The sequence below is a fragment of the Odontesthes bonariensis genome, chromosome 7, assembly GCF_027942865.1.
Source record: "Odontesthes bonariensis isolate fOdoBon6 chromosome 7, fOdoBon6.hap1, whole genome shotgun sequence".
NCBI lineage: Eukaryota > Metazoa > Chordata > Actinopteri > Atheriniformes > Atherinopsidae > Odontesthes > Odontesthes bonariensis.
The window spans coordinates 39,456,073-39,482,280 of NC_134512.1; the positions used below are offsets into that span (position 1 = coordinate 39,456,073).

The following is a 26,208-nucleotide window of genomic DNA, read 5'->3' on the forward strand; positions in this document are numbered from 1 at the left end:
TTTGGCATCAATGGAGTGTGAAGAATCTCAGTTTTCCAACAGGACGTCACATGTGCAGCCACTTCTATACAGCAGGAAGCTGTGCAGGAAGCAGCTGAGGGTTGCTGGTGATTGGTCTGAATCTGAGGGTTAAAAGCCTCAGAGTGTGTGTGTTTATCAGCATTGAGCTCTGTAAGATCACAGAGCTGCCACCAGGGGGAGCTGTAACATTGGTCCACAGCAGCCACCCTGACTCTCTGACAGGCCGTCTCACTGCAGACTCAAACACTATCACTGATACTTTAGTTTGAAGAAAACAAGTGTTTTTCTGTCAGGATCCATCAGAGACCTGGACCTGGACCTGGACCCAGACCTGGACCTGGGCCTGGACCTGAACCTGGACCTGAACCTGGACCTGGACCCGGACCTGGACCTGAACCTGGACCTGAACCTGGACCTGGACCCGGACCTGGACCTGGACCTGGACCCAGCTGTGTGTCCATGAAGAGTGACTGGTCGATGCGTCGTTATGATGAATTCAAATCAGACCCACATCCGTCCCCTCAGAGGTGAGCTGAGTGTAAATGCTGTAACAGAGTAAAATGAGTCAGTTTGAACAGTTTTTACTCCAACATGTGTTTAATGTGAGCTCAGCTCTGCTTCACATCCGTTTCTATGTTCATATGTGAAGCGGTGTGTGTTGGATGTTTCCCACCAACACTGATGGAGGTGGTACAAATCTAAGGCCTGATATAGTCTTGTGGTCTAGGAGTAGAATGAGAGTCTATTTCATAGAGCTGACTGTTCCTTGGGAGGAATTAGTAGCAGAAGCATATGAAAGGAAAAAGCTTAGGTATGTGGAGTTGGGGGCAGAAGCAGAGCAGCGAGGATGGAAGGTTAGAATCTGTCCAGTGGAAGTAGGATGTAGAGGATTTGTTGCAAAGTCTGTTGTCTCATTGTTGAGGGAGCTGGGTGTAAGTGGACAGAGTGTGAGGAAAATAGTGAAGGAAGTGTCAGATGAGGCAGTAAAGTCCAGTCAGTGGATTTGGATTAGAAGAAACAATAGCAGCTGGGGGCCCAGCAGGGGGAGCACTTAGGGTAAACAGACTTTTGGAAGAAGCAAAAGAAGAAGTTCCAGATATTTAAGTGGAGGATGTGGCCCATGTGAGCCTTTTGAAACCAGGCGGCTATTTTAGGTGAGTTGGCTTGTATGGCTTTGTTTTTGCTGGCATTTTTAGTGACTGTAGGACTGTTTAGGTGAGTTTGTCTGCTGGTGTGTCTTGTCCTGCCTCCACCTCTGGCAGCCTCTATATTTTCATTACCCTCTACCGGAACCAGGGTTTGAATCCATCCATTATCTTCCGCTTCTCCGGGGATCGGGTCGCGGGGGCAGCAGCTTAAGCAGAGAAACCCAGACGTCCCTGTCCCCGGCCACTTCCTCCAGCTCTTCTGGACCCCGAGGCGTTCCCCTGCCAGAGATCCAACGTGTCCTGGTACTTCCCCGGGGTCTTCTCCCAGTGGGACAGGCCGGGAACACCTCACCAGGGAGGCGTCCAGGAGGCATCCTAACCAGATGCCCCAGGAGGCATCCTAACCAGATGCCCCAGGAGGCATCCTAACCAGATGCCCCAGGAGGCATTCTAACCAGATGCCCCAGGAGGCATCCTAACCAGATGCCCCAGGAGGCATCCTAACCAGATGCCCCAGGAGGCATCCTAACCAGATGCCCCAGGAGGCATCCTAACCAGATGCCCGAGCCACCTCATCTGACTCCTCTCGATGCGGAGGAGCAGCGGTTCTACTCCGAGCCCCTCCCGGATGACCGAGCGTCTCACCCTATCTCTAAGAGAGAGCCCAGACACCCTGCGGAGGAAACTCATTTCGGCCGCTTGTATTGGCGATCTCGTTCTTTCGGTCACTACCCACAGCTCGTGACCATAGGTGAGGGTAGGAACATAGATTGACCGGTAAATCGAGAGCTTGGCCTTCTGGCTCAGCTCCTTCTTCACCACGACGGGCCGGTGCAGAGCCCGCATCACTGCAGACGCCGCACCGATCCGCCTGTTAATCTCCTGCTCCATTCGTCCCTCATTGGTGAACAAGACTCCGAGATACTTGAACTCCTCCACTTGGGCAAAGATCTCATTCTAGATGGTTTGAATCCCATTCCTACTTATCTTTACCTCTTCTATTTCTACCTCCTACCCGGACCAGGGTTTGCATCCCCACCCCGCTGTGACTGGTGTGCAGTTGTTGAGAGGCTGAGGTAGATTATGGTTGTTGTGGTGTGAGGAGCAGTGTTGGCTGGCATTAGGGGGGTGTCTCTGGGACGCCAGTGATCAATCTCTAGCCTCCTGGAGGTGTCGTGGGCCCAACTAGACGAAACACTGATGAAAGGAGGTTCCCATCTGATGACCCCAATGACATGTTGGTCAGCACTGCTCACTGATCTATATTATAGGGATTATAGGGAATTATTCACTGAGTCTGGTCCATTTTTTTTCCTTTAGCACAAGTTTCTTGTGTTTACCTTAAATGGATGTCTCTGGGATTTCCAGTGTAAACCATGTTGTCCAGGGAGTCCTCTGACCCACTGCTCACACCCACACATCCCTTCATGGAGCTTCACCTTGTGTTGCTCTCTGTGTGGACAGACACAATGTGAGCTCATTCTTCATGATTCCTCCACAGAGTGGACCAGCAGAGCTCAGAGGGTCCCAGTGGTCCGTCTGCCCAGCAGCACCAAACACAGCTGGACTCCATATTTATGGTCTGTACATGTGCAACAACTACTTTTCCATCTGTTCTGCTCACAGCCATCTCCATGCTGCACTCTGTAGACCAGTGGGTTGTCAGTGTGTCCAACATGGATCTGATGTTTGGCTCCATGGTTTCAGTCTGATGGGCTCATTCATATAGTTTTCTGTTCCAGCTGCTGGAGGACAACATGCTCACTTTTGTGAAGGAGGAGCTGAAGAAGATGCAGAAGGCTCTGAGTCCAGATTACCCAGAATGCTTAGAGAGTCAGAGGGAGGGTGAGGATGAAGAGCAGAGGAGCAGCAGAGAGGCATTAGTGAAGATCACAGTTCACTTCCTGAGGAGAATGAAGCAGGAGGAGCTGGCTGACCGTCTGCAGAGCGGTAAGAGGATTTCTCTAAAGGTTTAACCTGCTGGATAAATGACACATTTACTGATGTCTCAGCACACAGAACAGCAGATGTTCAGATACTCATTCTGTACAGGGTTGAAATGTCTGTTTACTGATGTTATTTCTTGTCTTCATTCAGAACTCGTTGCTGCAGTTTGTGGACGTAAAGTTAAATGTGCTCTGAAGAAGAAGTTCCAGTGTGTGTTTGAGGGGATTCCTAAAGCAGGAAAGCCAACCCTTCTGAATCAGATCTACACAGAGCTCTACATCACAGAGGGAGGGAGCGGAGAGGTCAATGATGAACATGAGGTCAGACAGATTGAAGCAGCATCCAGGAAAGCAGGCAGAGCAGAAACATCCATCAGACAGGAAGACATCTTTAAAGGCCCACCTGGAAGAGATGAACCAATCAGAACAGTGCTGACAAAGGGAGTGGCTGGCATTGGGAAAACAGTCTTAACACAGAAGTTCACTCTGGACTGGGCTGAAGGCAAAGCCAACCAGGACATCCACTTCATGTTTCCATTCACTTTCAGAGAGCTGAATGTGCTGAGAGAGAGAAAGTTCAGCTTGGTGGAGCTTGTTCATCACTTCTTTACTGAGACCAAAGCAGCAGGAATCTGCAGCTTTGAAGAGTTCCAGGTTGTGTTCATCTTTGACGGTCTGGATGAGTGTCGACTTCCTCTGGACTTCCACAGCAAGGAGCCCCTGGCTGATGCTACAGAGCCCACCTCAGTGGATGTGCTGCTGACAAACCTCATCAGGGGGGAGCTGCTTCCCTCTGCTTGCCTCTGGATAACCACACGACCCGCAGCAGCCAATCAGATCCCTGCTGGCTGTGTTGGCATGGTGACAGAGGTCAGAGGGTTCACTGACCCACAGAAGGAGGAGTACTTCAGGAAGAGGTTCAGAGATTCAGAGCAGGCCAGCAGGATCATCTCCCACATCCAGACATCCCGAAGCCTCCACATCATGTGCCACATCCCGGTCTTCTGCTGGATCACTGCTACAGTTCTGGAGGATGTGTTGGACACCAGAGAGGGAGCAGAGCTGCCCAGCACCCTGACTGAGATGTACATCCACTTCCTGGTGGTTCAGGCCAAAGTGAAGAAGCTCAAGTATGATGGAGGAGCTGAGACAGATCCACACTGGAGTCCAGAGAGCAGGGAGATGATTGAGTCTCTGGGAAAACTGGCTTTTGAGCAGCTGCAGAAAGGAAACCTGATCTTCTATGAGTCAGACCTGACAGAGTGTGGCATCGATATCTCAGCAGCCTCAGTGTACTCAGGAGTGTTCACACAGATCTTTAGAGAGGAGAGAGGGCTGTACCAGGAGAAGGTGTTCTGCTTCATCCATCTGAGTGTTCAGGAGTTTCTGGCTGCTCTTCATGTGCATCTGACCATCAACTCTGGACTCAACCTGATGGGAGAAAAACTAAAGTCTCAGGAGTCTGAAAGTGCACAAGCTCCAATCGTAGAGGCACAAAGATCTTCTTCTTTGCAGTTTTTTAGTAATATGTTCGGTTTTCACTCTCATGTCAAGCAGCAGAAAGAACAACAAACATCTGAAACAAGAGAAGATCAATCTGCAGATTCTCTTCGACTCTTCCATCAGAGTGCTGTGGACAAGGCCTTAGGGAGTCCAAACGGACACCTGGACCTGTTCCTGCGCTTCCTCCTGGGTCTTTCCCTGCAGACCAATCAGAGGCTCCTACGAGGCCTGCTGACACAGACAGGAAGTAGCTCACAGACCAATCAGGAAACAGTCCGTTACATCAAGAAGAAGATCAGTAAGAATCTGTCTGCAGAGAGAAGCATCAATCTGTTCCACTGTCTGAATGAACTGAATGATCGTTCTCTGGTGGAGGAGATCCAACAGGCCCTGAGTTCAGGAAGTCTCTCCACAGATAAACTGTCTCCTGCTCAGTGGTCAGCTCTGGTCTTCATCTTACTGTCATCAGGAAAACATCTGGATGAGTTTGACCTGAAGAAATACTCTGCTTCAGAGGAGGCTCTTCTGAGGCTGCTGCCAGTGGTCAAAGCCTCCAACAAAGCTGTGTGAGTACAGATATAGAGGGATGTGTATGAATATCCTGCTGCTGTTTCTATAGGAGAGAAAGTCCCAGATTTATCTCATTATTCCCTCCTCAGACTGAGCGACTGTAACCTCTCAGAGAGAAGCTGTGCAGCTCTGTCCTCAGCTCTCAGCTCCCAGTCCTCCAGCCTGACACAACTGGACCTGAGTAACAACAACCTGCAGGATTCAGGAGTGAAGCAGCTGTCTGATGGACTGAAGAGTCCAAACTGTGAGCTGGAAGCTCTCAGGTCAGGATTCTCTGCTGTTTCAGCTTCATACAGTCTCTGTGATGCAGTAACATCTGTTATTATGTTATTATTATCTGTTATAACAGCAGTTGTGTTGCTCTGTGTGTGCAGCCTGTCAGGCTGTCTGATCACAGAGGAAGGCTGTGCTTCTCTGGCTGAAGCTGTGACCTCCAACCCCTCCCATCTGAGAGAGCTGGACCTGAGCTACAACCATCCAGGAGCCTCAGGAGGGAACCTGCTGAGGGCTGCACTGAAGGATCCACACACACTCAGGTATGGAGAGGCCTGCTGCAGCCTCACAGTGTCTGACAGAGGAGGAAGAGCAGGGAACATGTTCTCTGTGCTGCACTCAGCCCTGTGCTTCTGCTTCCTGCTGAGTGTTACATGAACAATCACACATGTAGGAGCCTGTTTCCTTTGCTCAGCAGAAACACTGGTTGGACAGAAACAGCAGGTGTTTGAGCTCTCCAAGGAGAACATCTGCAGGAACAACAGTGAGAAGTGTCTGTTGGTCAGAGTTTCTTCAGTGTGGACAGGTATCTGCATGTTAAAGGAACAGTCTGTCATTTAAACATCCTTTTGGTCTCTGACTCTGATTCATTTGCAGAGATGGGTCCAGGACATGTTAGCCTAGCTTAGCACAAAGGTTCATAAAACTGTGTGCACATGTTCAGGTGAAGTTCCCTTTATAAATCACAGTCCACGTGGAAATGTGCACCTGTGGATTAGACTTGTGTCCCTCCCTCCATACGGCCAGGTTTAACCTTAAATGGTGGATGCAGAGCACATCATGCATGTTGATGCTCAGCTCCTGCTGATTGGAGGCTCCTGATCACAGCAACAGACCCAGAAAATGAATTTAGATGAGACGGACATCAAGGTCCATATGCAGAAGGAAACCATTTGAACACTCGTTCCATCCGAATTCTTTCATCCGTGTTGTTATTCATTGGTGCCAATGCTCTGAGCAACATCACACACAAGTCAATGCAGCATTCATCGTTTTCCTTCAGTCACCTGATCAAAATGAAGGTGAGTCAGTGGAACCCCTCACCCTGATAGGATTTGAAATGAAAGCACAAGTTGTTTCCTTCTTCAGGCTCCTGAGGTTTTGCTCGCTGCGTTCTGATATGGACTCATCATGAGTCAGGATGACTGTGAGAGCTGTCCCTGGGTTTCTGTCCAGACTTTGTGCTAGGGGTTGGCGATATGGAAAAAATGTTGTATCACGATTTTTTTTGCATAAAATCACGATTTCGATTTTTTTATCACGATCTTCCATCCAAAAAAAAAAGACCAATTACAGTAGAGTTAAGTCGACATGCTGAACCACAGAAGAGCTAAGGAGTAAAAGAAAGAATTTGGCAGTCAACACATTGTAATTCAACTGTAACCCAATTCAAGATGAAAAATAATGATCTAATTAATGACATCTGACACAGTGAGAGTGAAGCAACCGGAAATAGAAAAACGAACCACTGATGGCGACTTGACTCCACCTCATGATGCCATTTAGCAACAGATGAGCAACGCTGCATGTTCATTTACTGCAGCCACAGTCACGCACTGCCATCACCAGAGCGCCCTAAAGGAATACTTTCCAACTGTGTAATGTTTGTCACGGTTGCGGTGCATCCCTTTTCTCTTGCACCGTAGTTAGCTTACGAGCTAGCGGTTTCCTCATCCGACCCGAGAGTGCTGCTGCTGGCTGTGAGTTTCTCCCGTGCGCCGCTATGGATGTGCTGTGGATGGTGCCGCTGCTGCTGTTCCCATTCCTGATGTGGACCAGCAGCAGTGGGTTAGGGTAGAAGAAAACCCGAACCAATTCCAAATTACAGAGGTGGATTTCCTCTTCTTCACCAGCTCGTCGGCTTGGCTTTCAGCCATGGCTGTCCATGCGTTTTCTAAGTTTTAACAAACACAACATGGAAGTGTGTAAGAAAGTGTCACGACGCACAGTTCGCTATGATTGGTCGGTTAGGTTCAGGACGCCCTACGTCTGCCGCATCGACGGCATTGAAAAAAAATAATAATAATCATTGCGCTGATTGGCAAAGGCGATCTATATGGTTTCTCTAATTTGGTAGATCGCCTGCGATTCTCCACTCTTCCTCGCCAGTCACGATTTTATATCGTCAGATCGCGCACCCCTACTTTATAATAATAAATAATAATACATTTTATTTGTAGTGCCCTTTATATCAGAGATCTCAAAGGGCTTACAGGTTTAAAAATGATAAAAAGAAGGAGAAAAAAATAAAATAAAATAGAATAATAAGAGCAATGAAATAAACATCTAAGAGAGGGGACCATAACTCTTGCTAAAAAGAAATGTCTTTAGACCCCTTTTAAAACAATCGGTTGATTGTGGTGCTCTCAGGGTGTCGGGGAGGGCATTCCACAGGCGTGGGGCAGCAGCACAGAAGGCCCTATCTCCCATGGTCCTCAGTCTGGTTCTGGGTTGGTGGAGGAGGTTTAAGTGAGTGGAGCGGGAGGGACGTGAAGTTTTGAGAGGGTCCAGGAGTTCCTTTAGGTAGGGGGGGGCATGTCCATAAAGACATTGGTGTGTGAGGAGGGATATTTTGAATTCGATCCTGGTGGCGACGGGAAGCCAGTGGAGTGAGTGGAGGATTGGGGTAATGTGCTCATGTTTACGCACTCTCATCAGGATCCTAGCTGCAGAGTTCTGGATGTATTGGAGCCTCTGCAGGCTCTTGCTAGAGATCCCGATGAGAAGTGCGTTGCAGTAGTCCAGCCGTGATGACACAAAAGCATGTACCAGCTTTTCGGCATCTGACAGGGAAAGAATGGGGCGGAGTTTGGAAATGTTCCGGAGGTGGTAGAAGGAGGTTTTGCAGAGGAGGTTGATATGAGAATCAAAGTTGAGTTGGGGGTCCATTTTAACACCAAGGTTGGTCACAGTTAATGAGAGGGGGATGTTGGAGCCGGAAAAGGTGATGCTGGTTATGGGAGATGATTTGGTCTTGTGAGGAGTGCCGACTAGGATAGCTTCAGTTTTGGAGCTGTTTAATTGGAGGAAGTTGTGCTCCATCCATAGCTTTACCTCCTCCAGACAGGCGGTGAGTTGTGACGGTGATGAAGAGCAGGGCTGTAGTGGAGGGTAAACGCACGTAAACGCCGTTTACGCACCTCTGGAATTTAGGAAATAGCGTTTACCCACCTCTAAATAGCGTTTACGCAGTTCTTAATGGCAATTACGCACGTCAAAGTTCCCTGCGCCTTGTGATCTGCCGTTGGAATACAGTGAACCCTCGCTATAACGCGGTTCACCTTTCACGGTCTCTCTGCTTCACGGATTTGCATCGTGCATTGTGTTCTGCATTCTGATTGGCTAAACAGTCTCTCCGCTTCTTCTCTACCTGTGTGTCAATAACGTTGTGGTTTAATATGTACACGTACACGTTCATTACAGTTCTCAAACATAATCGATGGTGGCATGTCGGTATATATAAATATTTTTGCCCAGAAGAAAAAAGAGCGACAACAACTACCGATCTATGTTCTTCTCTCGAAAAAAACACACCTGCACCGCGGGCTTTAGAAGAAAAAAACGCTACAGAGCGGAGTCAGGATGCAGCGGCTCAGTCAGAAGAGCAGTGAAATACACGTGAGTCACTATTTGTCCCACTGTACTTTGTATTCTTTTTCAAAATCATTTTTCATTTTCTCCCGTTCTGATCCAATGACTCGGGTCGCGGTGGGGCAGTGCTGATCTCCACAATTTGAAGCCTTCAGTTCGTATTGATGATGAAAATGATTATTTTACAGTAGGCTACAGTAGTTATTTGTAAAAAAAAAACAAAAAAAAACGTTTATACAGTACTTTTATTTGTTAAACAAATGCTTGGGCCTGTAAAACGGCTTTGTTCTTTGGTTTCAATGCATTATGCAGTATTTCATTGTATAATAATTGTAAAAAAAAAAAAAAAAAGGTTTCTACTTCACGGATTTCGCCTATCACGGGTTCTTTTTGGAACGTAACCCCCGCGAAAAACGAGGGTTCACTGTAATCCAAAATAAATTTGGTGTCCTGGAAATGAAGTCCTGGCTGGTGAAGCACAGGGGAGCCATGGACCCCAGAACACGCCCCTGCAAGGCAGAACCTGACGTAGCGGACAAGGAGGCCCTCTGGGCACTACTTTAAAAAGCATGCATACTAACACACACACACACACACACACACACACACACACACACACACACACACACACACACACACACACACACCATATCTACTGTAGATAGTTCTTACTCTACACATACTTTTCTTTACTGTTGAAATTTGAAATTTAATAAACTACAAACTACAAACACATTTGTTGACTGTCATTGATTTAATATGACTTTAACTGATAACGTCATGGAATATGGCCAGGACAGCCATACAGATTCGCGACACCTTGCGTTGCTTTGTGCTGTGTCGCGTCGCGTTGCGTTGCGTCGCGTCGCGTCACGGTCTGTCTGATCAAAAAATTCATAGTTTACCCACCTCTAATTTGACCACTACAGCCCTGATGAAGAGGGGGGGGTTGCAGCAGTGGCATTTACATATAGTTGTGTGTCGTCGGCATAACAATGAAATGAACAGCCATGGCGGCTGATGACCTGACCAAGGGGAATGAGGTAGAGGATAAACAGGATGGGGCCAAGGACTGACCCCTGGGGGACACCGCAGGTGACTGTGTGTGGGTTCGATGTGGAGTGACCCATGGAAATGTACGGTTTGTAAGGTATGACTGGAACCAAGTGAGGGCAGTGTTTGTGAGTCCAGTGGTGAGGTGGAGCCTGTTCAGGAGAATAGTGTGGTCAACTGTGTCAAAAGCAGCAGATAGGTCCAGGAGGATGAGGAGGGAGGGAGTGCCGGCATCGGATGACATAAGAAGGTCGTTTGTGACTCTTATTAGTGCAGTCTCTGTGCTGTGGGCGAGGCGGAAACCGGACTGAAATTTTTCATACAGATTATTTAGTTGTAGATGGTTCTGAAGGTGGGTGGCAACTGCTTTCTCAAGTACTTTTGAAATGAAGGGTAGATTGGAGATGAGCCTGTAGTTTGAGAGGACCTCTGGGTCAAGGTTGTGTTTTTTGAGAAGTGGTCTGATAATGGCTGTTTTTAGAACGGGGGGGACATGGCCGGTTTGGAGAGAGTGATTTATGACAGAGGTGATCAGGGGACTTAGGACAGTAATATGGGATTTTACCAGGGAGGTTGGGAGGGGGTCAAGGGCACAAGTTGAGGGTTTCGTCTTCCTGATGATGTTTCGCACCTCTTCTGGTGAGACCAAAGGAAAACAGGTCAGGGATTGGGTGATGGCAGATGTTGGGGGATCAGCTTGAGTGGGGGGGCCGGAAAGGGCTGAGCGGATGTGAGCAATCTTTGAGGTGAAAAAATCCATAAAACGATTGCACTGCTCTGCTGTAGTGCCCATCAGTGGAGGGGATTGTGGTTTGAGGAGATAGCTGATGGTGGAGAAAAGTTTTTTGGAATTTCCTGGATTGTTTCTGATGGCATCGGAATAGAACTGTGACCTTGTCCCTTTAAGGGATTTTGAATATTGTTTTTGGTGCTCCCGGTAGATTTGTTTATGGACAGTGAGGCCAGAGGTTTTGTAGCGCCGCTCAAGGACCCGTCCCGCCGTCTTCATCCTCCGAAGCTCATCTGTGAACCAGGGCGCTGAGCGGGTGAAGGTGACTGCTCTGGTTTTGACAGGGGCATGAAGGTCCAGGAGGCTATTCAGATGGCTGTTGTAGTAGTCCACTGCTTCGTCGGCTGATGAGAAAAGAGTGGAAAGATGCTGGAAATCTGCTGCCAAGAGTTCTGGGTTTATGTTTTTGAGGTTTCTAAAAGAGATATTGCGTTTAGGCTTGGAGGGGTTGGATGAGGATAGCAACTCCATAGAGACAACCTTGTGGTCAGAGACACCAAGGTCATACACCTGCAGGTTGGTGAGAGGGGCGGAGTTTGTGATGACCAGGTCCAAGGTGTGCCCCCTGATGTGTGTGGGGACATCAACAAGTTGCTTTAAGTTAAAGCAGTCCAGTAATTGGAGGAAGTCATTAGCAAAGCGGCAGGAGGGGGTGTCGACGTGGATGTTGATATCGCCAAGGATGATAACATCAGCAGAGGAGGTGCAGAAGGTTGTGAGGAGATTTGACAACTCAGGAATGAAGGATGAGTTTGGTTTTGGTGGTCTGTACAAGAGGAGGAACAGCACGGGGGAAGGGGGCATACTCTTAAATGCAAGGCATTCAAAAGAAGAGAGTTCAGGAAGGTGCCAGGTCTCTGTGATGCACATTAAATCCAGACCTTTATCCCCTATGTGGTCTTGAATGAGGCAAGATTTGTTTGTTAATGATTGTGCATTTAACAGTTCAAAGTTGATGTTAAAAGAAGCAACAAATCTTTGTAGAGGCCGTAGCAGACTGAAATCCACTCCACGTTTTACCTCCAGCTCCTGGAAAGGGGTTGCCATGGAGACGCCCTTTACAGTCGGTAGGACACACGAGGGAGGTGCCTGGACCATGCAGAGTGTGTGTGTTGGGATGATGAAGGTGTCATCAGTTAGCCCGGTTAACGGGGTTGATGTGAAAAGGACTCGGTATATTCACAGCTAACTTTGACCACCAGTGTCAGTCCAACGTCTCCTCTGCAGTCAGGCTTTCAAAGCTGGATGATGAGATGGCGCTGACTCAGTAATGAGATGAATGTGATCCATGATTTGAGTTTGCTTCTGCCTCTTACAGCTGAACGTTTACTATGGAACAGTTCTGGTGCTTCAAATAACAGCTGCTCTGAATATTTGTTCTGTGAGAGACTCTCAGGTCTATCCCCCCCCCTCACCATCTGTGTGTCCTAAACGCTCGTACACATGGCTCAGAGTTTGTGTACAGGTGTGCACATTTTCCCGTGTTTTTACAGATGACTAAATGAGTCACTTTGTGCCTCCTGTGAGTTGATGATCATGGGGATCTTCCCCTGGAGCGGCTCTCTGACAGCTCCAACACATTCAGAGAACAGTGTGTGGAACTGGATGTGTTTCAGCTCAGAGATGAAGCCACCAGAGCAAACTTTAACTATCCTCTCACTGCACGAAAAGAGGGATTTGTGTCACTGTGGACGGCAGTGAACTTCCGCGAATTTGCCTAATTTTCGGACGCACCTGGGCGCTTGCAGGCAGACAAACTTTAAGTTTGTTGAGCGAGAAAATCGTCGGAAACGAACCCGACTCGCGGCGGGCTCTCACAGCGGGGTGCTAATGGCCCAGCGATTAGCACCCCGCTGTGAGAGTGTCTGGACCTCTCACTGGCCTCGCTGGTATTGGACAAAAAAGGCACGTGATTACATAAAAAAGCTCCTGTAAAGCTGTCCGCCCATTGGCCAATAAGGTTAATATATGCATACTTTATATGGGCATATCATTCAGTAATTATGATTAATAATTGTGATTATGATTACTAATATTCCTGGGATGTTTGTGTACTTCATATATTCACGTCATTCTTATAAGCTGCACTATGACTAGGCTAATGCAGGCATGAACGACGTGAATCTATTGAGAATGAAAAAGGAAACTTTTTTTTTTTTTAAAGCGCTTTTATTGCCACACCACACAATGTACATAGCTTACACTGTAATAAGAACCATGTTGATAATAAAGAATTGAAAACTATACACACACACACTGCTGTAGCCTACAATATACACAATAAGCCTAAACGCCGCCGTTTGGAATCCGCATTCTTCGCATTACTCCGGTCCCTGCAGGGTCTGCGGGAGCTGTCAGACGTCCTCATCCTGGATCAGAAGCTGGCTTCTGGGAGCTGTTGGAATAACCAATAAATAATCAAAACATAGTCTAGCCATGCACAGCATATTGACAACTTGTCTATAAAGTAACGAAAGTCATTTTGACAGCGTATATGTTCTTACTCTCTTTCACTCTTCTGTGGTGAGACTGTGAGTATTTCGGGTTGGCTTCAAGACGCGCCTGTAGCACAGCACACAGGTCCGTCACGCAGCTAAAAAAACAAACAAGAGGAATGAATAAAATGACCAGTGCTTAAAAGTATCAGTGCCAGCCGTGGTAAAAGTCAGCGCCGCTCACCCTCGATAGTGTCCCCGTCTACCTCTCTGAAGTTCGGACTGTTTGACACCGCCTCCTGCAAGCGACTCGTTACATCCATATTGTGAGGTGACAGTAGCCTGTAAAAACAACAGGCCTATGGTTTATAAAAAAAACTGCATTAACGTAACATTAACGGTCCAACTCAACTAGATATTGGGAGAACATTCACTTATTCTTACCCTTGACCTGGATTATAATGCCACGGTGAGTTATGCAGGCGGCGAGCTGCTTCCTATAAATTGAAAACACGAAATTCATTTTTTTAAATAAAGCAACTCACACTGGTTTTCACGTGATGGACACAATTAAGTTGAGTTTAGCCTAAAGCCACAGTCAATAACCTACTCTTACCGCGATTTTCGGATTCTGTATCCGCCTTCTCTTGGGGGTGCGCTCTTCAACTTCTCTGGAATGTAACTCCAGTCCGTTCTCGACGGCCATCTTGCCTCCAACCTAGCGAATCTCTGGTCCATTCCCTCCAGAACCCTCTCCACGACCGTATCCACAGTGCTGGCCACCATACGAGACATTCCGGTCATAGCATTCAACAGGACTTTCATTTTATCTGCCTGTAAGCAAGTGAGTAAGTAAGTTTAATATACAGCACATTTAAAATCAGCGAGAACTGTCCCAAGTGCTGTACAGTGTCAACAAGACTAAAATTAAACTATCAAATGGTCATGTGCAAGTAGAAAAAAACACACAAACCTGTAGACCCGCAGAGAGTTGCTGGGGAGTTGAAAGCAAGTCGTCTTCCAGCCATTGTATTCCGCAAACCAGGGCAGTTTTCACAGCACGGGACCTCAGCGATTTCTGTCTGCCTTTCTGCCGCCAGATCTGCTCCTTAAACTTTTTGTTTACACTGCACGACACAATGTTTCTCATACGTGATTGAACGAGAGCTTATGCGAGCCGTTAAGCTCCACCAATCATATGCGTATACGTCATTACACGGAATACTCGCGAGACAACCTCCCGTCCTTTTGCTATTTAATGTTGTCTGACCACAGCTGGCAATTTGCACTGTTTTGACACAAAAATGGACTCTGCAAGGACAAAGAAAAGACCTCTGCGATATTGTGACCATTGTGACACCGAATTAAGCCATACACTATAAAACACTGAGCGCACTACTGCACATTATGTATACAGGCCAGATTTCTATATTTTTATTTCTATTTTATTTAAGAAACCTTTTAGAATATTGCTGTTGCATGCTTATTTTATCTTTATCTTATCTTTATTATTATACATTTGGACATCCAGTGCAGGCAACAAAGAAAAGAATTTCATTGAAACACGTTTCTAACTGCACATATGACAATAAACCTTTGAATCCTTGAATCCTTGAATTTTGCCCACAAAAAGCGGTTAGAAAAGAGGTGTTTGGGAGAAAAAAAAACAGATATGCATCACCTGTCACCAGCAGACAGCGTGCACCTCTTCTTTTTCAAGACAACACAGCAACAAACTTGGCTGGAGTTGGAGGTGATGGTGATGAACGTGTAGAAACAGGCCTGCCCACCCCCCACCTCACCTCACCCCACCCCACTTGAAAATGACTGTGGCAGCTCCTGACCTGATCACTGGCATTTACATATTAAAGGCTCTCCTAAGTAGGGGAGGGGAGGGGGGCATGGGGGAGCAGTTGCCAGGTCAATTTGCGACAACTTGGGCCAAGTTTTCACTTTTACCACCGCAAATGCAGGGGCTTAACATATGCGGACATGTAAGGGGCCACATACATCCACAAATCCCTCTTTTCATGCAGTGTCTGAGCTCCACATGACATCAGACTGATGGAGCACACAGATGCCCTGCCTCTGGAGTTTGTGCTGTTAGTGATCACTGCTCCATCACCTGGGTCAGAGACACTGACATCCCTCAGTCTCTAATGATCAGCTCAGGAAATGAGAAGCATTTGAACCTTCAGGATCTTTAACTGTGCTTTGTGTTTGCAGATTGAATGTTTCTGACAGACGCATCTTGTTGCTTTTTGGATCTCGTGTATGTAACCTGCTGCTGTAGCTCATCACAGTCAGTCTGCCGTGCTTCCACATGTCAGCTTTCCAACAGGAACATATGAAAGGATTAGCCATCTTTCCTCTGAACATTTGTGCTGCTGATCAGTCTCTGATGAAGGACGTGGAACTCTGACTGAATGAAGCAGAGAACAACCTGGAGGACACAAGCTAACCATGTTTTCTAGCTGAGATAGCTCTGTAGCATGAATTAAAAGCAGCTGTACTGATACACTCACCACTGTTGTGCTGTTAGCTTTAACAACAGCTCTAATAATCCAAGAAGAGAGGTTGCAGCTCTGGCTCAGATCAGGAGCAGATGGCTGAAAGAAGCAGTTTGTTGGTGTCAGTGCTGATCAGACAGCTTTCATTCTAGTTTCCAGATGCTCCATTCCAGTGGATGTGTCCAGATGTTGGACTGTTCCTTTCTCAGTGTAGAACAGTGTGTGTGAGAGCCATGTAATGTCCATGTTTGATGCTGCTCTGACCCCCCTCCTCCTTTCAGGGTGGAGCCTGCTGGAGAACGATGGCTGACACCAGGGCTGAGGAAGTGTGAGTGTGTTCTTCATCTGATTCATGACATCCAGCCATCTTCACACTGTCACATCACTCATTGATCAAAGTCAACAGATGATGGATCAATAACTGCAGCTGGACTGTGTTTGTTCTCTCCATCAGATTCCTGCCGACTCACAATCGACACAAACACAGTGAACAGAAACCTGAAACTGTCTGACAGCAACAGGAAGGTGACACGTGTGAGAGAGGTTCAGTCATATCCTGATCATCCAGACAGGTTTTATGGCTGGCCTCAGCTGCTGTGTAGAAATGTTCTGACTGGTCGCTGTTACTGGGAGGTCGAGTGGAGAGGAAGAGTTTATATATCAGTGAGTTACAGAGGAATCAGGAGGAGAGGAGGAGGCAGACAGTGTGTGTTTGGAAGGAACGATCAGTCCTGGAGTCTGATCTGCTCTGATGTAGGTAAATACTCTGTTTATCACAATGACAGAGAAACATCCATCTTCTCCTCCTCCTCCTCCTCCTCCTCCTCCTCCTCCTCCTCCTCCTCCTCCTCCTCCTCCTCCTCCTCCTCCTCCTCCTCCTCCTCCTCCTCCTCCTCCTCCTCCTCCTCCTCCTCTGTCTGTAACAGAGCAGCAGTGTATGTGGACCGTCCTGCTGGCACTCTGTCCTTCTACAGAGTCTCCTCTGACACACTGATCCACCTCCACACCTTCAGCACCACATTCACTGAAGAACCTCTGCATCCTGGATTTGGGTTCTTGTTCGGTTCATCTGTTTCCTGGTTGTCTCTGTGCTGAGTACACAGAGTGTCCTCCTGTCAGAGAATCCCTGCTGAACAGATAGTTCAGTCTGTTCATGTCTGTCTCTTTCACTCAGAAACACCTTTTCAGATTCATGGACTCAGTCAGTTTCTGTTTGAAACTCTTCTGAATGATTCCTTGGAAACTTCTTCCTCTTCCGGTCCTTTAAAGATGGAAGCTGCCATTCTTCCAGGATGTTGTTTTTCTGTGTGTTTCCAGTCAAAGCTTCACACTGAGTATCAGCAGGTTGTGTTTCTCTGCAGCTCACTTCAGCTGAGCCCATTCAGCTGATGTCAGCTGCAGTTAGTTTGCTGCACATGTGACAAACTGTGACATCAGAGAGGAATCACTGAGCTGCATCAGCCCAGATGGATTCCAACCTGCTGACAGATCTTCACTGATTCTGCTGCAATGAGCAGAAGTCTGGTGAGCAGCCGGGGTTCATCCTGATGTTTCTTCACTTTCACTTCCTGTTAGATGATGAAAGGACACCTGGACTGGAGCTGCTTTCTGATGCAGAATGTTGCTGAATGTTGCTGTTGAACGCTCACACAGAGGACTGAAATGATCCTTTACAAACAACATTTGCATGAGCATGAGGGCCTGCCCACAGAGTTTAAAGGAGGCGCTGCCACACTCCTCACTTTGGATCACCTCTTCCTCCCGGCTGGAGAGGGAGAGGAGAAGAGCCCAGCAGCATCCTTTCTTTAACTCAGAGCAGCTTTTTGTCCCCCAGCAGCCACCGTCCTGTTTCTACAGACTTTAACAGTCCACAACATCTGCTTTGGACTGAAAGTTCCTGATGTTCAGCATCAGAATCCTGCCAGTGTTTCACTGTTAGTCTGTTTGGCTCATTCTGTCTTTATTTGGACTTTCTGTTATTTTCACCTGGTGAATTATTATTGAATTATTAATTTTTATCTCAGAAATTGGACTTTTTGCCTCATTATTCATCACAATGTTCTTTTTTTTTTTTTTTTTTTCTTTTTTTACGTTTTTATCTGATTATTTTATTCATTAAAGTTCAAAGTTGGTGAAATTTTGTCTCAGATCTTTTCTCTCATTTTTACTCTTTATCTCAATCATATTTTTAAATTTTTATTGTAAAATATAGAGTATTTATCTGAATATATTTAGGTATTAGATTTCTGTTTTAGAATATTTGACATTTTTTACATTTATTATAAAAATCTAAGTTTTAAGGCAACAGTAAGAATGAATATTTAATGTTGGACAAACAGGACATCAGCAGGTCGACTGATGTTTCTGTAAAATCACTGATACGTTCACTAACTCAACTATATCATCATTCACACAGGAATTCAGGACGCTGCTTTTACACAATGTATTTTTCCCAGAAAACATCCTGGTGGAACCTGGACTGCTTGTGTGGAGTCCCGTCAGGTCAGTAGGTCCTTCAATGTGGCCCAGGATGGATTTGTGTTCACACTGTTCTGAGAATGTGGACACAAGTGTCACAGAGCACCTCTGAATGTGGTCTGAGCCATCGGATCTGAATGCGTTCACACCTGTATTTAGTGCTGTCCACCTGTGATCGGATCAGCCGGGACTCATGTCAGCAGCAGGTGTGAACAGCCTCTGTGTTCATTACAGCCACATCGTGCAGTTTGTGGTTTCACCACCAGAGGGCGACAGCAAACATGCATTAAAGGGGAAGTTCGGTTTTTTATAAACCTGGACCTTATTTCCGGCATGAAATACGTTCATCTACTCACTGATAACAGTTTGGTGAAAGTCTGCGTCCTTCAGAGGAATGAATGAATGAACGCGACCATTCATTGGTCTTAAAGTGTTGGTGAAATAAAGACATTAGGCCTTATTTAGAGGCTGTATTGTCTCTGCCCTGTTCTCTCCCGTTATATGGATATACGCGGATCTCAGTGATCTAAATAGCATCCTGTTATTGGCAGGGCTCTCAAGTTTTCAAGTTTGCTTGGAGTGAGATTCGGGTGGGGCAGGGGCCGGGCCATGTGCGCAGCGGGGTTTCTTTCGTTGTTTTTTTTTGGGGGGGGGGGGGGGGGGGGGGGGGGGGGGCTGGTCCCTTGCAGTATCCCATCGCCATAAACTAGCTACTTAAAGAACAAAGAAATTGTTTTATTTATACCAAAATCACAAATCTTCACTTTTACACTAAATTTTGCAATATTTGAAAATAAATTGTTTTAGGTAGGCCTATGCAAAGTCTTAACAAAGTCTTGTTGTAAGTATTTGTGGCAGATTTTGATGCTTGATGACTGATATTGGGGGCTCCCATTTAAAGCACTGTGGCTCAATGTCAGCCATTTTCAGTCATGATGGATGACAGAGTTCCATTCAGAGCCAACGTGTTCCTGGTCTTGGTTTTATTGAGCCCCACCATGGAAAAAACCCTCTCTGCATCAGCATTTCAGTGTGGCAGAACTAATACCAGTTTGGTAATTGTAGATAGCCTTATTGGGAACCTGCTCATACCAGTCACCTTTGAAAAAAATTAACCACGGAAGCCTAATTACACTCCTACATATTTTTCATTTTTCATTAAGTTGCTCATGTCAAAGGGTGTGTGCTGAATATTTAGGCCTACTACTCCAACGAACACTTTAATCTTTTAAAGAGAGTAGGAAAACTATAGTAACTAATAAAAGATTCAAATAAATGAAGATATGACCTGCTGATGATCCTGACGGTTCTCTTCCACCTCCAGCTCGTCTACAACGAGCTTGCTTGCAGCTGAAAGCTATTTCAGACCTCACCCGGCAACAAGAAATTCTCTTTTCTGATTGGCTGAGAAATTCTATTTTGTGATTTGCCGATGGGTTGCTAAATCAAGACGGCTGTACCAGAGCTATAGTTCTGAGCTGTACGGAGAAGGGCTGTGGTGTGAGAGATCCGGCAAGATGGCGAACTGAGTGCACGCTCCAACTAGTGCTCTTCGCGGTTCATTCCCCAAACTTTTGGAAATCAAGTCCCTCTTGATATGTAAATTTAACATTCGCCCTGTTAAAGGATTGTCCGAGAGTTTATATTTTTATTCTACTGTAAAGCTGGCCATGGACACAGATTCTGAAAAGACCAAATCAACTGCTGCTGCTGCTGCTGCTCTGGCCCTGCATGATTACTGCGACAACGTGGCACCTGTGGAAGACATGGAGACTTCGACTGCAAAGAATTCCCGTCCTTTGCCCGAGACGCCCACAAAAACCCAAACTGACGCGAAGAAAATGAAACTGCGTGAGTCCACCTCGAGTGAAACGGAGGGAACCAATGCCACCATTCTAGCAGCTATAAACAACCTCTCAGCTATGCTACATGACATGAAGTTGCAAGTAAAAGAAAACACCACAACCATAGCCGAGGTAACCAAAAGTGTCGAATTCAATGCCAACGAAATCGAAATGTGCAAATCGGAAAATGCTGCTGTTAAAGAAAAAGTTGCTAATCTGGAAAAAGAAAACGCTGACCTCCGAGACAAGGTGGTGGAATTGGCGCGTTACAAACGACGATGGAACCTGAAGCTCCACGGGCTCAAGGAAAAGGATAGCGAAAACACACGGGAACGGGTTTCCCATGTCATCGCACAGATCGCCCCACACTGGGCAGAAAAGATCAACTTTGCCATCGACTCCGTGCATCACTTAGGCCAAAAGGAAAAGGGCAAACACCGGCAGATCATCATACAGTTCACCATGCGACACTTCCGAGATGAGCTGTGGCGCCTCTCAAAGGGCTCGGAGGTGTGCTCGAAGCTCAACATCAAATTCGCCGAACACCTTCTCCCGGAGGACAAGAAGGTGAGAGAGGCTGTGTGGCCACAGATCAAGGCGGCAAGAGAGGCTGGTCAGCAAGGTTATTACAAAGGGTCGGTGGGCTACATCGACGGGGTTGCCATTGAGGACACATAATTCGGTAAAGTATCGAGGGACATGTTTTGAATCAATCACTTAAAGGGGAATCGTTTTTGCCAAGTTACCTACAGGAAGAGTTTATTCCTGTGACTCCCTGAAGTTTACTTCCAAGTTCAGAGGTTTATTTTTCTACCTTATTGTTACTGTCTAATATTTTCTTTCAAAGAAGATTTTAATTTAATTTCTTTTAATGCAAGGGGCCTAAGAGACAGTATCAAAAGAAAAGCTTTCTTTCTCTGACAAGTCTTTCTTTTTTGCAAACATAAGAAGCCAAACGTTATTTTACTGCAGGAGACTCACTCCATAGAAACTGATGAAAAGTTTTGGTCTAACCAATGGGGCGACAAAATCATTTTTGGTCACGGTACCAATCGCTCTGCTGGTACTGCTATTCTTCTGCACAACTTCCCTGGGAAAATTCTCACCACCAGAAAAGACTCTGATGGACATGGGATTCTTTGTGTTTTTTCAATTGAACACTCCTTTATTTTTCTGGGAAACATCTATGGTCACAACAACTTAAGCCAAAATAAGGAATTACTCTCTGAAATCAGCAATATCATCACAGAAATGAAACTTATTTACCCTACAGACAACATTATACTGGGGGGTGACTTTAATATGGTTCCCTGATGAATGGTTAGACCGCTGCCCCAGTAAGTTTGTTAACCACCACTATAATCCTCATCTGTGTAATTTCTGTAACCTTCACAATTTGATAGATCCTTGGCGTTCCTTACATCAAGATCAAAAAGAATTCTCTTGGTTTAAGCCAGATGGCTCAAGTAGGTCCAGGATTGACTTCTGGCTCGTCTCTGACTGTTTCAAAGAACTTATCAGCGACTGTTCAGTTTCCGCTGCTCCTTTATCAGACCACTGTCTCTTAAGTTTACTACTTAAACCTTCCAATTCTGTTAAACGCAATAGAGGTTACTGGAAATTCAATGCCAATCTTTTGAATTCTGATGTTTTCTGCATAGGGATAAAGAGCATTATCAGAGCCATCTCTGAGGGTGAAAGTCTGTCATCCTTCACTTCAAAATGGGAATATATTAAATACAAAATCAGAAACTTTTCTATATCCTTTAGCAAACTATTAAAGCAATCTGCTCAACTTGAGGAAAATGAATTATTAAGGGAAATTTATATATGCTGCAACAAGCCCACTATGTCTGATTCAGACAAAAGGAAACTACTTAACTTACAAACTAAACTAGACAACGTCTATACCAAAAAAGCCAAAGGCGCTTATATTAGGTCAAGAGCCAAATGGATAGAGGAAGGTGAGAGAAATTCTGCTTATTTTTGTAGACTAGAAAAGGTGCGACAGGAGAAAAATAACTTAGAAACTTTACTAATAAATGGCACTGAATGTTCTGACCCCAAAACTATAGCAAACGAGGTTTTCACTTTTTACAACTCATTATACTCGAGCAACTTCTCACCAGAGGCAGCTGACATCTTTTTTGACAAAATTAAAGAACACATCCCACAGATGTCTGAAGATTTCAAACTAACTTGTGATGCACCTCTCTCACATGAGGAGTTAGATAAAGCTATGCAATGTTTAATACCAGATCGTTCACCTGGTCAAGACGACCTCACAGCCAATTTTTACAAACATTTCTGGGCGGATATTAAGGATGTTTTATTCCATACTTTGAACGAAATTATAACTAACTTGTCACTGCCACACACCATGAAACAAGGTGTAATAGTACTTATTCCCAAACCTGGTAAAGATGAAAAAAGTCTTGAAAATTGGCGACCAATTACTCTCCTTAACAATGACTATAAACTACTAACACACATCTTCTCAAATAGACTAAAAAACAGTCTTCCTCAAATAATAAGCGAAACACAATCTGGGTTTATGAGAGGCAGATCTATACATAATAATGTACGTTTGATATTAGACTTAATAGAATATAATGACTATATACAGGATGACGGTTTTATTCTCTTCCTTGACTTTTATAAAGCATTTGACACTCTTGAACATTCATTTATTTTTCAGGCTCTAAAGCGCTGTGGGTTTGGAACATTTTTTAGGAACATAATCAAATGCATCTACCATGACACCAACAGTTCTGTCTCTCTTTCAAACGGTACATCCCCTCGTTTTAACATCAAAAGAGGCATAAAACAAGGGTGCCCCATCTCACCTTATTTATTCCTAATTGCTGCTGAAATGCTTTCTATTTTAATTAAAAATTCAGAAATTCAGCACATGACTGTTTCAATACTAAACTTCAAATAAGTCAGCTAGCCGATGACACCACTTTGTTCCTGAGAGACCATGAACAAGTCCCAAAAGCCATAGAGTACATAAAAGAGTTCTCAAATGCCTCAGGGTTACAACTTAACCTTAATAAATGTGAACTTCTAGCTATACACAACTCCCCCCACTCATCTGCTGACGGCATTCCCATTAAATCCTCTGTTAAATATCTTGGAGTACATATTACAAATGATGTGAAGCTCAGTGAATCGCTAAACCTATGCTCTAAATTAGATGAATGCAAATCTAGATTGGATAGGTGGTTAAATAGGGACTTATCCCTCTATGGTCGCATCTACATAACCAAAATGGAAAGTATTTCCAGATGTATTTATCCTGCTAGCTCTCTGTCCTTTCCTAATAAAATGATTAAAGCCATAAATAAATTAAACTTTGACTACATGTGGAGAAGGAAAGTCCACTATTTAAGAAAGTCATCCATGGTGAAAAATTATGAAGATGGTGGGTTACAAGCTATTGATTTTGATTGCATCAATGGCTCTTTAAAAATCAAATGGCTAAAATCATTCCTTGTTAATAACAACAGTTTTTGGTTTTGTGTCCCTAGAGAAATCTTTAGAAAACTTGGTGGTATTCATTTTCTCTTGCGTTGTGATTTCATCCCAAATAAGTTGCCTGTGAAACTATCCTCTTTTCATTCTCAAGTCCTCCTGTACTGGAATCTTCTGTACAAACACAACTTTACACCACACAACACACCCATTTGGAATTGTAGATATATCCTTCACAGAAACAAATCCATATTCTTTGGCGAATGGTTGGAGAGGGGCATCTGGTCAACAACACACCTGCTAGATGAACACGGAAATATCTTACCTTTTGATAATTTCTGTTTAAAACACAACTTTCAATGCAACCGACAACAATACAACAAGATCATGAAATGTCTCCCTCCTGCTTTTCTGTCAATGGTCCAAAACTCAACACCTTTTGTTTCTACTCCAGACCTTCCTAGTATTTTAAGAATTGGTGAAGTTGACCATATAAGTAAAAATATTTCTAATAAAGTTATACGTGGACTATTCACATCTTACTTATTTCCTTTTCAATGTAAAAACAATCTCCAAAATATTGACTCACATACTCTTAAAAAGCTGCGTACACTCTCTTTAAATCTACCAATCCCTCCTAAGGCAAAAGAACTACATTTCAAAATATTTAATGACATATACCCCTCAAGGGAGCTTCTCAACCACAGGTTTAATATTGACATTGACAATTGCATATTTTGTTGTGAAGTTGTAGAAACCACTGATCACTTATTTTTCCTGTGCATGTACAGTAACACTTTTTGGAATGATGTGTACGACTGGCTATGTGAATACATTCCAGCCGTTCCTCTCTTTGACTTGAATGTAATTAAATATGGGTGCTTACACAAAGATAAAAACATAGAACTCTTGATCAACGTCGTCATCTGTTTAGGAAAATATCTCTTACACAAATGTAAATGTATAAAGACAAGTCCTGTGTTCAGCGCATTTAAAAATGAGTGGTCTTTATACAGTAAATCCTTAAAATGTATGAAGAGTAAAAAGAGCAACAGGCTAATTGAAATAATGTGTAGCTTTGATTTAATGTAATGTAGGCCCTCCTCTCTCTCTCTTGCTATTATTTATTTTATTTTATGTTATATTATTTATTTTATTTTTTGACTGTCAGTATGCTTTGTTATTCATGAAAACTTTCAATAAAAAAAGTTCTGAGCTGTACGAGCGCACGGTAACCTGCCAGTGACTTGTTTATAGTATCGGCCATTAGAATTTCTGTGCGACGAAGTTGATCATTTTTCAGCGTGAGAAATGGGATGTGTGGCGTGAAATGCGTGTGTCTCACGCTCAATGCGTGAGACTTGAGAGCCCTGTATTGGTGAGTAGATGAATGTATTTTATGCCAGAAATAAGGTCCAGGTTTAAAAAACTTCCCCTTTAACATTACATCGTAAAAAGAATGTATTTCAGCCCCAAACGTGATGTTTTCTAACCCTAACCCAGAGATTTTTCCTGAACTTGATTTGTTTCTTGAAAGAAATGCTTGAAAATTATTTTTTGTCTGCTGTTGAAATGTTAAGTAGTCATTCTTTTTGCTGCAGCTCTTTTTAGTTTTAAATTCACAGAGAATAATAAATACTAAATGAATGAAGAATAAAATCAGATGAAATATGAACAAGTTGGACCTTCATGTAGAAACACGTCCGCATCCAGTTTAAACATTTCTCAGCCTTTGTGTTCCACCTGTTTGTGGGAGTCTCCATCCTCTGTGATGTTAAATAACTCAGTGTGCATAAATACATCATTCTTAGATTAAACCTTCTTATCAGCAGGAATCTTGTGTCGGCCTCCTAAATGTACAGTTCATCCTATGTATTCCACATACAACAGAAAATGAATCCTCCCATAGAAAGTAATGAATTCCCTCCCATAAACGTATTGTCATGCAACTCCAAAACATATTTGTGGTTTGGTTCCACGTGCTTACACAATCTCCAGCCTGCCTTTTGGTTCAGCAGAAATAAATGTGTATTTTTTAATAAACGTGCCTCTCTCCATGCAGGAGTTGAGTTGTGGATTGTTGTTGCTCAGGCCTCGCCTTCGCCTGTCGCCCGGCTGATATTGCACCCGACCTTGAATATCCTTCCCTCGGTTGGTGAGCCAATGTGAGGGTGTTCTCCTGTTTCTTCTTAGGCGCTTGCCGGCGAACCCAGGCCTGGCTCCGTGGGGTTGCCCCAGTTTCCCTTTTCCAGGGGAGGTGACTCTCTTACACATGTGCTGACGTCTTTGAATGGCTCTTAGTCTGAGCCCTTTCCAGAGACCAGTCTGCCATGGGAGACTCTATCAGGGACTAAGACCCTGGACAACACAGCTTGTAGGGTTATGTGGATACACAAACCCTTCCACGACATTAAGGTAACGATTCTACGGAGGGGATGCATTATGGGACACATTTCCTACACTGTGATGGAATGGAATGTGAAGCACCTTAAAACTCTCGGTAGCTCAGGTGTAAAATAATAATTGTTAAAGTGTAATGAAGTGACATAAAGCAATAACACAATTAATCAAA

General features: G+C 44.7%; 1 protein-coding gene across 1 annotated transcript; it reads left to right on the forward strand.

Moving 5' to 3' along the window:
• The first annotated feature begins 10 nt into the window (after positions 1 to 10).
• On the forward strand, positions 11 to 17,867 carry LOC142384921 (uncharacterized). Its single transcript, XM_075471228.1, has 9 exons — positions 11 to 114; positions 315 to 548; positions 2,671 to 2,749; positions 2,912 to 3,119; positions 3,267 to 5,184; positions 5,278 to 5,451; positions 5,563 to 5,724; positions 16,122 to 16,168; positions 16,295 to 17,867. The coding sequence occupies exons 1-9, from the start codon at positions 11 to 13 to the stop codon at positions 16,933 to 16,935; spliced, it is 3,567 nt and encodes a 1,188-aa protein (XP_075327343.1). The 3' UTR covers positions 16,936 to 17,867.
• Positions 17,868 to 26,208: the final 8,341 nt, after the last annotated feature.